At 40.6% G+C, this 14,070-nt stretch overlaps 1 protein-coding gene across 7 annotated transcripts in view; it reads left to right on the top strand.

Moving 5' to 3' along the window:
- Positions 1 to 14,070, top strand: part of tanc2b (tetratricopeptide repeat, ankyrin repeat and coiled-coil containing 2b) — a 148,868-nt gene that overhangs the window by 81,372 nt on the left and 53,426 nt on the right. The window contains exon 1 of one of the 7 annotated variants that reach the window (XM_034120021.1): positions 2,754 to 2,955. The exons of the other annotated variants lie outside the window; for them this stretch is intronic. Coding sequence (XP_033975912.1) covers positions 2,844 to 2,955 — 112 coding nt within the window. The 5' untranslated portion in view covers positions 2,754 to 2,843. Of the gene's footprint in view, positions 1 to 2,753; positions 2,956 to 14,070 lie in introns of those variants that run through there. 7 annotated transcript variants of the gene reach the window in all.

Below are 14,070 nucleotides of genomic sequence, written 5' to 3'. Positions count from 1 at the left end.
TTAAGTCCTCTCCCACTGACCTGCTGTGCACCAGCTTGAGCATTTTTACGATCTCTTGTCCTCTCTGTATTTTTGGAGAGGCAGGCTGACATTTGGGACATCTCAATCTCCGTCTCTTCACGCCTCCTTAGCCAGCCTCGCGTTTTATATGGCATCTGGTATCCTCTGAGGATTTCTGAAATGAACACTGACATTTGGGACGTCTCAATCTCCACGCCTCCTTACACCAGCATTGCACCTTGGGAAAATGGTTCCTCAATTATTGTCATTATTTCTTGCCTCAACCGTCCCAGACGACACAGACGCTCCGAATCATTTGTTCCGCTGAAAGGAAATGTGACATTTTCAGCTCCTCTGTCACAGGTGGAATATAAAGAGTGAAGGTTAAGTGTAGGAAGGAGTCATGAAATGGAAGTATGATGCCCTCAGGCAAAGCACTAAAGAACCCGCTGCTTTAAGTGCTGTGACAGAAATCCTTGTCATATTTTTGCCCTCAGCCAAACAATATGGATGTTTTTAGTGAAGAAATATAGCATATGTACTTTTTCTTTATTAGGTTCACACATCAGTTTAACAGTGTGTCAAAGTTACTTGATAGGAATAATAAATATTTATATCTGCCATTTATTGCAGTTCATTCAATTCTAATAAAGCTTGGTGAGAAATGGTGCAGAATAGTAAAAGAAAGACACAACATCCAAGCTGTTACATTTCAGGATTTGTATACAAGTTAGGTAAGAAAACCCCTTTGAAATGACTGTTAAAGTTACCTAAAAAGAAAGTTATGTTCGGTTTCTGTCAGGTAAATGTGCAAAAAAGACACAGGGAGGGAGGATAAACTAGGCATGTTAAGAATGACAAAGCATGACTGACTATCAACAGAGCTCTGTGTAAAGATCATAGTTTATTTGTTTAGCTTTAATCTGTCAGGAGCACATATTTGCACTAGATTAGGTTAAGTTTAGGGAACACAAGCTCTTGGTTAGGTTAGGTTAAAGATTGTGGTGTGGTTGAGATACATGACAAAAATAACTACAAACATTTGGTGACTTTAGTACAGTTATTATATGACAAATAGACAGCCGTCTACTCAGTGATAGTCCTTTGATTTTGGACCAATCCATCCACCCTGACCCCTTCCCTACATGGACTTTGTCGCTTTTCATACTTCCTAATTCACCGTTACTTGAATTGATTTTGTGGGATAAAATTGAACGGGCCCTAAATGCAAATGTTCAGGTTAATAATTGTTTTTAATGCCTCTGCTGTGACATGTTTACATGCTTTAATGTTCACCCTCTGTCTGAAACCAGAGCCCAGTCTGCTCTGATTGGTTAGCTGGCCGGCTCTGTTGTGATTGGTCAACCAATTAGAGATGTTCCACCCATTAACAAATCACGTACAATGTGTTGGAGTAATAGCCAATAGAAGAGTGAGTGTTACATAGTGATGTCACTATGTTACAGAAGTAAACAAAGAGGCGTTTCAGGTGTGGGAGAGAAATTCCCTCTGGAAGGAACTTTGGGATTTGATCCTTTGCAGATCATTTACATGCATACAAACCTACATAACACACTACAGGAAAGGGAAACCCCCAAAAAGGGTAATAGGGCCTCTTTAAAGTGCTTGATTTGTGAAGGTTTACAAACAGTGTATTGCCTGGGGGCAATGTTTGACTGCAGAGATAGTAAGATCTGAAACCCAGCTTTTACGATAAGGACTGGTGGTGCACAGAATGGGACACTCAAAAACGTTGACGTGTAACTGTAGCACATCTGTAAGGCTTGTTGGTAACATGCTGCGAAAGCTGCTTTGAGATGTCACGCTGGGGAAATAAGTGTGACTGGAGAAGATTAATAACAAACATTTAGAAACCAGCGGGCTTACAGCCTACGGGATATGAGCCCCCAACAAAAGCAGAGGCGGTACACAATAAACTCTCTGCCCCGTGGGGCTTGAACCCCTAAATAGCCGTAAAACACGGCTGCTGCTGTACAAATACAGTTTCAAGGGTAAAACAAGGACAGACGGGGATGCCGGAGCCCAAGAGGAAAATGGAGTAGGTTTATTGAAACCTTTGCTCCTATCATTTAACACCGCTCCTCTTTTTTTTTTCTTCACTTGTGATCTGATCGGTCCCCAAAGCGCTGTCCACGTACGACAAAACTGTGTCCCTTTAATAATACCCTCGCACCCTCCCTCCCTTTTTTTTATGCCATTTTCTTTCCTCCCTCTACCCACCCTTCTCCTCCCCCTCCTTTTGCTCAGTGGTTGCCATGACAACAGCAGCACTGCACCATTCATCTGTTGGAGACCTGAGCTCCTGTTCCTATAGTGAGAGTGCGCCTCTCACATCTATACATAACACGCTAAGCGCTAATGCAGTCACGAAGGCGAATCAGGCTCCCGGGCTCCTTGTGGGAAAGCGCCTGTATGTTGTTGTTTAAAAAAATATATATTTTTCATTTCATTTATTGTGGCAAATGTTTTAGTCACCTTTCAACCCTCGGTGCTACTGCCATCATAGAAATGTCACCTCTGTGTCCCCCGGTGACACAGTGACTCGCTGCGTTCTCTTCCTTCCTCCTTCCCTTTGCCTCCCTCCCCTTCCTCTTTCCTCCTCCTCTCGCTCCTCGCGTCACTGCCATATCTTGCCTGGCTCTGTATCACTTGCTGCGACTGTATTGAGCGGGCAGCATCAGCACTGAAACCTGTGGAGATTTCATCAGAAAGGGGAAGAAAAAGAGAGGTCCTCCCCGCGTTTATCCTCCCCTGCTCGGCTGCAGGTATTTTTTTTCTTTTCAAGTTTTCGTTTTCGTTTTTCTTTTCCTGCTTGTTTTTTGATGAACTGGTCATCGCTCAGGGAGGAAGGACTGTTCGTGTCGCTGGAGGGTGAAGGAGGAGAGCTGGTGCCGTACCCCAGCCTTCAGGAATGCCAGATCTGGTTTGAGAATGGTGAGCCCTGCCACACCCTCTATCGCTTGTTTCATTCCTCCTTCCGTCCCCCCCTCCCCTCCCCTTTCACCTGCTGCTCCACCTTGGCTCCAGGTCTGTCCGCTCTCGGATCTCCCAGCTGTGTCGGCCACTGGTTCGAGTGACGTTTGCGCAGACATGGGGCTGAGGGGAGGCACGCAGGAAAGTGATTTCTCTCCGTGAAATGATGCGTTTGTCAGAGGGCTGCGCTCTAATGACAACGTAGGTTCGAGGACCTGTGAATCAACCAGAGTGCGATAATGTAAGTGTTTTTTCGTGGCGAGCTACTCTGTTTCATGCGTCAGCGTGGGTGAGCATTCAATTGTCTTTGAGTGTGTATGTGTGTGCGCGTCTAAGCACAAGCTGTGGGCGGCTAATGGTGCTTGTTCTTGTTGTTGTGTGTCTCACTTTTCCTTCCAGAGCACGGCATCATATGTAGCATATGGTTGCGTAAATGGGCTGAAGTTGGTGGGGAATAGTTTTTTACCCCTCACCAAGCATTCAGTAGCAGCTGCTTGTTGTTGTGTACCAGAATCACCTCGTCATGTGCTGGGATGTGGAGCCTCCTTCCAGTTCCAGTGCTGCGGGCTGCCTGCCTCCCTGCCTCATCCCAGGGGACTGCTAGCTGGTGTGTGAACAGAGCAGAATGTCTCAATAACAATGTCTGATAGCAAAACACAAGCATCTCATCAGCAGCTGCTATTGCTGGTCTCAGGTGAATGGTTTTTGATGAGGCGCCCACAGCCAGTTTTCACACCACTTAGTATCACCACCTGGAGAGTGCTTTGATGAGCTTACTTTGTCAGCTGTCATTCAGGACGCATCAGGCAGTGACGCTAATAACTTCCATTTCGGGGTGGATGAATAGCCTTGTCGATTGTGTCCAAGGTGGAAGAACTGCTGAGTTTTAAGATCCCTCTTGGGGTCATTTGAATCTGGTGGAGTAAAACGAATAAGGACTTCTCCAAGGAGATGTACATTGTACAGCATCCCTTTATGGTTATGATACAAGGATTTTTGTATTATTTCTCTCCCTCTTTAGACATTTTAGCGTGGTGAGGATTTTTTGGCAAGAAGTTGTTATTCCAGAGCGATTCCTTTCTTTCTAAATTTGAGCTGTACCCTCTGAGAATTAGACTTTCAAAGGACAGGTTTTAAAGGCTGAACATATCCTTATTTCTAAGGTCTCCAAACTTGTAAATGCTCACAATGACTCTACTTATTAGTTTTCCATTAAACTGATAAGAGCTGATAATGGTAGCAATAGCATCCTCTCCTTTTGTTACTTGATGTACTTCTGTATTTTCACTATATATTTTATATACCTGAGTCTGTGGGCCTTGAAAGAAACTTTAAAAAAAGCAATTGAACCAGCACAGAAAAATATCAGTACTCCAAATCTTGTTTGAGACAGTTATAGAGCTTGTAATTGACCACATAGTCTGCACTCTCTGGGAATACCCCTTGAAAATGTGTTTTTCCAAGGTTATTCTCCTCTCTGCTTCTTCCTGCGTTTTCAAATGTCTTGTAGGTGTATGACACTGTGTATAATCTCATATTTTCACAAGACAGGTCAGGTCAATCTTTATTCTCAGTGCCTGGCTTCTCAACCAATGTGGCCCAAATGTCTGAAAATCAGCCAAATAAACTCTAGTGCAGTGGATCAGAGGGATATTGATTTATATAATTGCTCAATTTCCCTCCTTTACAACCCTTCAGCGTGTGTCAGACAAATGCCTTTTGGGCCCGGGATATGTTCTCAAATAAATATGACACTCTATAATCCAACCTTCATTGGTGAGTTTTTAGGGATCTCTTAACCTGACATATAGTGTATAAAAAGGAGCCCTGGCTGGACTAATATTGAATGCCTCTCAACAGTAATGTGATGTTAATTTTCTAGCCAGTAGATTATAAGGCTATATTCAACGTTAGATAATGCCTGATTTTGGATCCATCTGCAGGCTTGTTTCATCGCTCAATCCTAATTACAATAGCCTGCTGACTGACTCTATTGGTGTGTGGGCACATTCAGTACTATACTCGACACCTTGTCTATAAATCAAGCATTGGCACCATCACTGTCCTTTGAAATCCCTCACTTGTTTTTCAGTGCAAAAGGTTAAAGGAATCTAATTATGGAATTATAGAAATCTAGTTGGCCGGTGTCATGTTCCTCCGTCCTTTCCATTCAATCAGGTGATGCAGCGACTCTTGCTTTCAGCTTCTTATTTTTTTAAACGACTGTCTTCTAGGTCTGTTTCCTTCACAGTCAAACAGCACTTCTCAAATTTGAATGAGTCATCTAGAGAGGCAGTATTGCTAACTCTGTAACGACTCCCTGGTATCTAGAATTACAATCTTTTATTATGATGATAGAAGACACAGTTCGTATCGCCATTAGCAAAATGAAGTCATCCTCTTGTGTTCTTAGCGTCCCGTGTTTATAGCAGGTAACAACCTGTAATTAGATATATTCCCTCAAAGCTTTCAAAACAGCTAACATAACACCTCTGCCAAAGAAATGTAACGCTGACAGTGCCGTCCTTAGCAATTACAGGCCCATTTGTAATCTTCCTGTTTTCCATAAACTTCTGTAGAAAACTGTTTTTCAACCATGCACCAAAACATCTAATTGACAACAGCATATTACGACATTTTCAGACTGGTTATCAAGGAAACACAGAACTGCAAAAAGTATTAGAGATTTCAGAAATATTAACATCGTTTTTTGCGATATTGGATATAGCGTTCCTCAAGGAACCATTTGTGGTACTTTTGTATTTTACTCCATCTTTCATCAGAATGTTGTTACCGCTGTAGGAGGATTCAATGCTCATTTATTCATAGAGCCAAGAACAACTTTAAAACTAAATATTTTTAGTTTAGTTTTTCCATTTAGGACCTAGTAGAGAGAGTCTAAATCAATATTCAACTGTCTTGCCAAACAGATCAAAAACATATACAGAGCAATTTGAGACCATGTTAAATTCGAAGATCATCTCAGGAGCAAAGCCAAATACATTTGAAGACCTTTAACAAACACATTTTAAAATGTCCTCCACTGTCTTCGTTCCAAGCATTATTTCTTCCTTACATAATGAAAGTGGCAGCCAACGTTTTGTGAAATAACCTGCCTTTTGATTTTAGAACATCAAATTGACTCCGTATTATACCAAGCCCCCCTCGTTTTTCTTCTGGGTTTTAATTCTCCAGGACTTTCATGTGTTCTCCTTTGGTTTACTCTTTAATCCCCATTAATGGATTTCTATTAACATATTTAGCTTTTTTTTTTATTGCATTGCTACTGATTGTTTTATCGTTCCATATTATAATCCTCTTATTTAATTAACTTTTACTTTGGGACAATAACAAATTCAATTATATTCAATTATATTGTAACATAAAGCACAAGGCTACACCCTTGATTGAGAGCTGCTTTATAAATGTACTATTATTATTTTACAGTGGGCCGGTGTTGTCTGGTTTTATCTGGATATTTAGCAGTACCTTTTGGAAAAAAAAGCTATGGACTGGAAAAGAGAAACCCGCAGTGTGCTATAAATAGCGATAATAATGATTTGCTTACAAAACAGAGCAGTGGGTTACATATACCACCTCACTGCTTTCTGCGAATGCTGGTGGTGGAGAGCTGAGCAAACATTTCTCGGTGAGATACACGCGGAGGCTTAAAGAAGTGTGTTATTGTGGGTGTATGTGTGTCCAAGCGTATCCAAACCCTTACACACTGCTGCACAGGACTGCAAAATGACACCAGCCTCAGCATTATCATTCACTACTCGTCTGTCTGCTGTTCACTTATTTGCTCCGTCATTTCAGGGTACTAAGCCGCTATGAAGGCATTTGTCGGGATCCCAGCTTTGACTTTGTATCGCCGCAATCAGTCTGCTACCTACGGGTTTACATAAGAGTACAAATTGATTACAGCCTGTGTCAGACATGAAATCATTTTGTTGGGGGAGGACTTTTTGTTCTGCTAAAAATAGAGCCAGATTATCAGATCTCCAAAACTCAAAAATAACGGCCAACTATTTTTAGAACCAAATACTAGGTAGTCATTTATCTAAAATAGCTGATAAATGCTGGTCATCCTGGACTCCCAAATAAGGAAAATGATTGCTTTTTCTCATTTTCTCAATGAGGAGCAAGACATTTATTATAGTCAGGAAGTTATAAATATCCACACCAGGGGCTGAACTCCAGCAGGGACAGAGGTCGAGGCAGCCTTGCTATTATTAGGCCACTGTATCAAGTGGTATCCTTGACAATTATGCTACTCTCGCTTTCTTAAAGTGCTATCGTAAACTTTACAGCTTGCTGGTATCCTTCGGCCTCAGGAGTGCAGGCCTCCTGCTGAGCTTTATGTAAAAAGTTCAGGGTCACACTTTTCTGTGTCCCCCGCCACTGAAGGAGTGACACTATAAGAAAGTTAAGTTTACAGTGTCTGAACCTCTCAGTGTTAACAATAGCCTCTGTGCTTCAGCAGCTTAGTCATGAGGGCAGGGTCCTTCAGGAATGAAGGATTTGTTCACTGGAAGAGACAGCTGCACAAAAAGCCTGCAGGATGGACATAAGTACATATTTACACAAGGGGGCTTTAGACCAAAGATGGAATGATAAAAATATAGCTGCTCAGAGCAAATAAGTAGCCCAGTGTTACAACATTTGATACAACAGTACACCATTGATCTACCTAAAATAGTGTCCAGCAAGAGGGCCATTTGAGCAATGATTATGAACAGTACTCTTGATTATGCTGTTTTACATTGGGTCTCATTCATATCTGTTCTTAAAAAGGTCCTTAGAAAAGTCTATGTCAGGTCATGGCTTGTTTTTCAACCTCTGGATTATTTTAGCCTGTGTTCTGACATAATGAATCTGATTGTCCTCAACATTTGAAAGCACATGCCATTTGATTCAAATTAATTAAACGCCCTGCCAATCCACGTAGGAGAGCATGAGAATTCAACATGGTGTCCAAAGATAGATATTTTAAAAGAAGAAGTCAAGTATGTGCAAACTAAAGTCTAAAGAGTGTGGAGCATCTGACAAGCGAAAAAACACCTAAATAGTTCTGAAGTGGCCTTATATTCTGCATGAAGTGAAAATAGGCTGCCATATTTAGTAGCATCAGTAAAGGATATCAAATAACACAAAAAAAGATGCGCAGGATGCTTTTACTGGATCAGTGGATAAGTGTTACCATCATTTTGTAAAATAATAAATACAAATTTGAGATGGTTATAAATTATAAAATGATTATTTTAACTAGAAATATCAATCACAATCAACGGGACAGCTCAGTGGTTAAATATATGGCGGACCATATTCGCCAAGTACGCATGTTTGAATCCAGCCTGCGGAATTACTTGGCATTGTCAACCCCAACATTGTATAAATATAATAAAGGCACCCCATTTCCCAAAAAAAAAAATATATATTTGTCACTCTAGTACACGGGTTAAGAATGTAGTCCAAACACAGCTCCCTTGCGGCTGAAAGGTGCAGAAGGATTGAGCGAAAGATGATATAACTGGTTGAAATTGGTTGTCTTAGCTTGTCCTAGCACACTTCAGCTTTTTTAAAAAAAAGGGAAAAAGATTATTGGATTTTGATGTATGAATACGGAGAAATAAATATGTTTTGGCATCTTTTGCTAAATCTGTTAGCAATATGACCAGGGATTTGATATTATGTGTTGAAAAGACATTTAGTCTTTACTCCAGGCCTGTCTCTTCATGTTTGGTAAATTGAATTTGGTCTCAACTTGAAAATCAGCCTTACACGCACTGTGTGAGGATTAACTAACTATGTCTCTCTGTCAAGGTATTCTCTAAATATTGTATTAGCCAATCAGATTCCAGACAGCTTGTCTTGGCCCAAGGCTGGATGGCCGAAATCTTTGTGAAAAATCAATGTGGTTTTGGACATGTTGATGGAAAAACAGCAAAACAACAAAATCTCAGACTTATTCCTCCCAAAGAATGTACTCATGTGTTGATTTGCCTTTAATATACCTTGATTTAGTGCTGGTGGTCTAATTATCGCAAAATAAGGTTAAGTGAGGTGGTGAGTTAATACATTTTTTGGGCGAGGGAGAGTTCAGCTAATGAGTGCTCTTTGAAAATTAGCCCCTCCTCTTAAAATTCTGCCTGTGCCTCACCTTGCTCGGCTAATCCTCCCAAGGCTGTAATGATAAATACCCATGTTGGTGTGCATGTGCAGACACTTTCACACACACATCTAAAAGAGGGAGAGGCAGTCTGGCTAATGGACATGCACTTGCTGCTGCTGACTGCCTCTGTTTTGATGCTGCATAGCAACATCTGGTGTGCATTGTTCAACAAGTCAAACAAACAAAATCACCCGTGGTCCATGAGCCGGATTACTGGAGGCCCTGTGTACGTGTTAGCCTCCGGGCCGTATGTTAAGACTGGTGAATTTAATGTAAAATAGCACATCTGAAGATCTCAGTATCTGACGCACATTATAATCAGCCACATCTCGTTTCAGTCTATGTATCATTTATTTAAAAAGTACTCCACTCATTATTCATGGCACTTCATTAAGATTGTCTGTCTTACGATGGACAGCAGAATCTCTCTGCACCTCCTAGTCTTTTTCCTTGTCAAAATCTGGTGCCTAAATTACCCACAATTCAACTGAACCACCAATAGTTATATTTATGTATATATACTGTATGTATGTATGTATGCAATATAATCCAATGCCAATATGTGTCTGTAGTATATTTCTATATATGTCTGTAGCTTAGTGAGATTGTATATTGTAGTGCATTAGTATCTATCTATCTCGTTTGATCGGTGTGTTATACAGGTAGCAGCCATTGTAGTCTGGGTGGAGTTCCCCTTTAAAAGGAGGACTTTATTCATTCATGTATTCATTCAGTAAGCCTGTTTATGGACAATGTCCTCCTCTGTCTAAAAGATGAACATCAAAGTATTATTGTTAATTATTATGGTACCACTTTACAATAAGACTACCCTTATAAAGGATTCATAAAGGGTTTATAATTAGGTTATGAAATAGGTTGTAAACACTTTATTAATCATTAAGAACCATTTATAAACCAGTTCTAACATAGTTTTCATACATCAACACAGGCTCACTATTTGGCAAGATGACTAAGCCTTATATTGGCTACTTAGCAAGAATCAACTCAGTGAACAACAGATACCAAGGATGCTGGCTGATGAAGAATCACACGAAAATGTGTCAAATCAAATAAGTTGACCATAGACCTGTCCTGCATTCTGTAAAAGGCGTTGAAATGTCACATTAACATTATTGTTTTTGTCATTTCTGTTGAAAATATTCTTAGAAATATTTCTAATGTAAGGCATGACAGCATGATAGCCAATTTGACTTTAATATTTCATGCATAAGCCATATCAAAATATATGTAATTCATCCTTAACAAGAATGTGAATTGTATGTAACCAAATCAGCTATATCCATCCTGAAGAATAAATAAATATATAACCATCTTTATAGTCCTCAAAGAGCAAGAGGAGATGGAAGATAGCCACAACACAAAGGATCAGAGCCTCAGTTGCTGCAGCTCGTATATCTGAAGCTGAATTCCTTGAATGGAGGGGAAGAGGGGAAGGCCGTAAGAGTTGTCAATACAAAAAGGTTGTTTGATTACATTGGAGCGGATGTGTTGGGAGTTTGAAGCTTTTAGTGTCGGTGAAACCATCCTCTCCCTGCGTTACCAACACCTAGGAAAAGACGGAAAAGACTCGCCGTTTCCCTGTGCTCTGCTGTTGCCATAGTGACCAGAGCCGCATGCTCGGTTTCTGTAAAACTCTGCTTGGGTTGCAGACAGCTGGGCGATGTATGTCCTCACCCACATTATTATGTGCGTGTGTGTGTGTGTGTAACGGTAATGCACGCATATGTGGGCGCCTGAGGTTGTATGTAACTCAGACAGCGGTTCAGACAATACTTCATCACCATGGAAATGTCTCCTTTCACGTACTTATCGTTCACTTATCTGAAGAAAATGAGAGATTGTGCATTGCATATTCAAGTCTCCAATTCATATTCAGATCTTGTCGTATATGTTGAAAACCCAGGTTGTGTCAGTGAGGACCATGGTGTTGAAAAGAAGCTTTCCCCTTTCATTTGCACTCTGCACATGAATTAGAATCACAATATTGACTTTATTTATTGTTGATGATTTCACCAAAGGCTGTGTGTACGCACAATCTAGGGAATAGAGATCAGCTTCTTTAAAAAAAAAAATGTAAACTGTCCATTGTCACCAATCTCTCCGCATCCCCCCCTCCCCGTTCTCACTCTAATCTCACATGTACACACATGCATACTAACGCATGCATATTCATTTTCACACCCTCGCATCCAGAGCATGTAACAAATATCTATTTCACAGCCACGTGCATGTGCACACACAGACTAGAGATATTTATTCATAAGCTCATTAGAGGAGTGGATTTGCCTGCTGCCATCCATCACGCCGTCACCCATCCTCAGCCTGGCACACACCGACAACAGGACTGCACGAGAGAAGTCCCTGGGATTTAGTCTCCTGGAGCCGCAGATAGAGAGGGATTTACTCCTCACTTCGCCATTTCACAGAGGTGAGATCAAGGAGACAAAAACCAAGAGAAATGGTAATCTACCATTCGCTGTAGTTTATCCAGAGACTGATATTCTGTAGAGGAAAAATGCTTTAAGTCTCTTTGCACAGTCAACTGGAGATGCACAGGTGTACTGTAATAAAGTTAAGATTGTAAAAAAAGCTGTTTACATATCTGATGTAATTGCCGTGGGTGCTCTTTCCAGGAACACGGTCACATGGACGCTCAGCCTGTGACAGGCTCTCCGTAGCTTGTTACGAGCCACTGCAAGCTGTTGCAAGTTTGTCAGTGCAGGTGCAAGAGCAGCTTATCCACATAAGGCGGGACTGTGGTTTGAAATTGAAATTGACAAATGTTACTTTGGGCCTCACCATGTGAATGTTTCAGGACTCAAGAAAACAACCTGACAGTTAAGAGAAACATTGTTGAATATGTGTAGATTTGGATAATATCTCTTAGTGGTTGATGATAGTATTTGCCCTGTAATTCATTTGTGAGTCAGCAGAAAGAAAGGTTAGGAAACAGATCTTTTTTTTGAAGGTCAATGGTTTTTAATAACATCCATTAACTGGAATATGCCTGCTTTTCTTTTTTTTCAATTCACTTGTGCAGTACTATGACCCTTACTATGAACATCAAAATACCAGAATTATAAAACAAATATGTATGGATAACCAGTTTATAGCTTATATATATGTGAAATACAGTTTTTTGTTGTGTACAGCACCATGTATCTTTCTTTTATTATTGCATCCAAAAGTAAGGTAAAACTACGGAACAATGATCATTTGTCTTCACTTGCACATTGTTTTGCTCTTTGTATGTTTTTTAATTATTAGATGTTTATAGGGGGGCGTGTGGCGTAGTGGATTGTCCGTAGGTGTTCGGATCAGGGGGTCACAGGTTCAAACCCCACTGCAGTCAGCATGTCGTTGTGTCCCTGGGCAAGACACTTCACCCCAAATTGCTCCTGTGGGGATTGCCCACAGTATTGAGTATGTAAGTCGCTTTGGATAAAAGTGTCTAACAAGTAACATGTAAAATTGACTCACTTGTATAGCTATTTTCCATCATTTGAAACATCTCAATACCAGCAAAACAAGAAATAAGCACACCTTTTTAGGTTCATTGTAGTCTAGATTAATAAGCATAATACTTCTGTCTTTAACCCATTGAACATTTGCCAAAATATAAAACTAGTAAAAGTGATTTTGAGTTGTTTGTCTGGCATGAGACGTTGAGTTCCTCTCATGGCAGTTGATCCAGCCGTGGATAGCACTCGCTGCTCCTTCTTCCTGCTGGCTGTCAGTCGGAGTTTCTCACTGTGGCATCTGTGCTGGCTCCCTTCCTAGATGTGGTCAATTAGCAGGGTCCTCTCCAGACCATACCAACACAATATTAACACTGTGTGTGGCAGGCATCTACTTTAGACACATACTCATAGCTCTGAAGGAGTTCTTTATTTTCTCTGCCAAGGAGATTTTGTTTTTGTTTATCTGACTGCGTGTTTGTGAGTGAGCAGAATATCTCAAATCTGGACAACAGATTGCAGTGGATTGGTGGAAAGTTGGACCATGGGAAACGGAAAACAAGTGCGTAGTTTTTGGTGCAGATCCGGATAAAGGATTTAGAAAAACTCATGTAATTCAAAATAATATGCTCACAGTTTGTTGTGAGATGGCTCAACAGCTACTGAAAGGATTGTCATAGCTACACAAATTCTAAACCACAATTACTAATGACATTTTAAGGTCAATACGTTTGCCCAAATACCTGCATCTATGACAATCCCATCAACCTCAGCTACCATTTGTCTGGAGCTAGTTAGCAAATAAAGCATGTTAGCAACAAAGATGGCAAACATATCATTTTAGCCAGTTAGCCCTTCTCATTGCGAGCATGCTGGCTTTAGCATGTAGCTCAGAGCGTTGCTTTGTCTATGGCTAGAGCTGCCAGCATGGCTGTAGACTCTCGCTTTTGTACAGATAAATAAAGGATTATAAGCTCTCTTATGGCATGGCAAATCCTACCACTGATACATATCATAAAACCTTTTAGATTACCAGCATTTGCAGAAAAGAAATCAGACTCACTACGAATAAATCAGAGTGAGTTTCTGAAGATTTGAAATCTTAAAACTGATTTGAAAGTAAGATTGTGCTGCCTGTTGCAAAAACTCTTACATGTTTTCTGTTATACTGAACATACTGTATGTTATACTGTATGTTGCATTGACCAAAGCCTGCTGCTGTAGTATGATCTTTACACCACTTAAGACATACAGTATATACAGATGAACAACTCTACTGTCAACCCATTATACACAGAGAAACACACATGCATTATACTGGCATTAGTTGTAACATGAACCACAAGCGCAAGTGTTAAGAAGCCTGTTCATTGTTGCTTGAAAAAATGTTCTTCAGCTGCTGCTTGTGACTTCCTGCTCACA

Source organism: Trematomus bernacchii, unplaced genomic scaffold (genome assembly GCF_902827165.1).
Source record: "Trematomus bernacchii unplaced genomic scaffold, fTreBer1.1, whole genome shotgun sequence".
Taxonomy (NCBI): domain Eukaryota; kingdom Metazoa; phylum Chordata; class Actinopteri; order Perciformes; family Nototheniidae; genus Trematomus; species Trematomus bernacchii.
The sequence above is the reverse complement of the archived record's forward strand: the minus strand, read 5'-3'. Positions and strand labels throughout refer to the sequence as shown.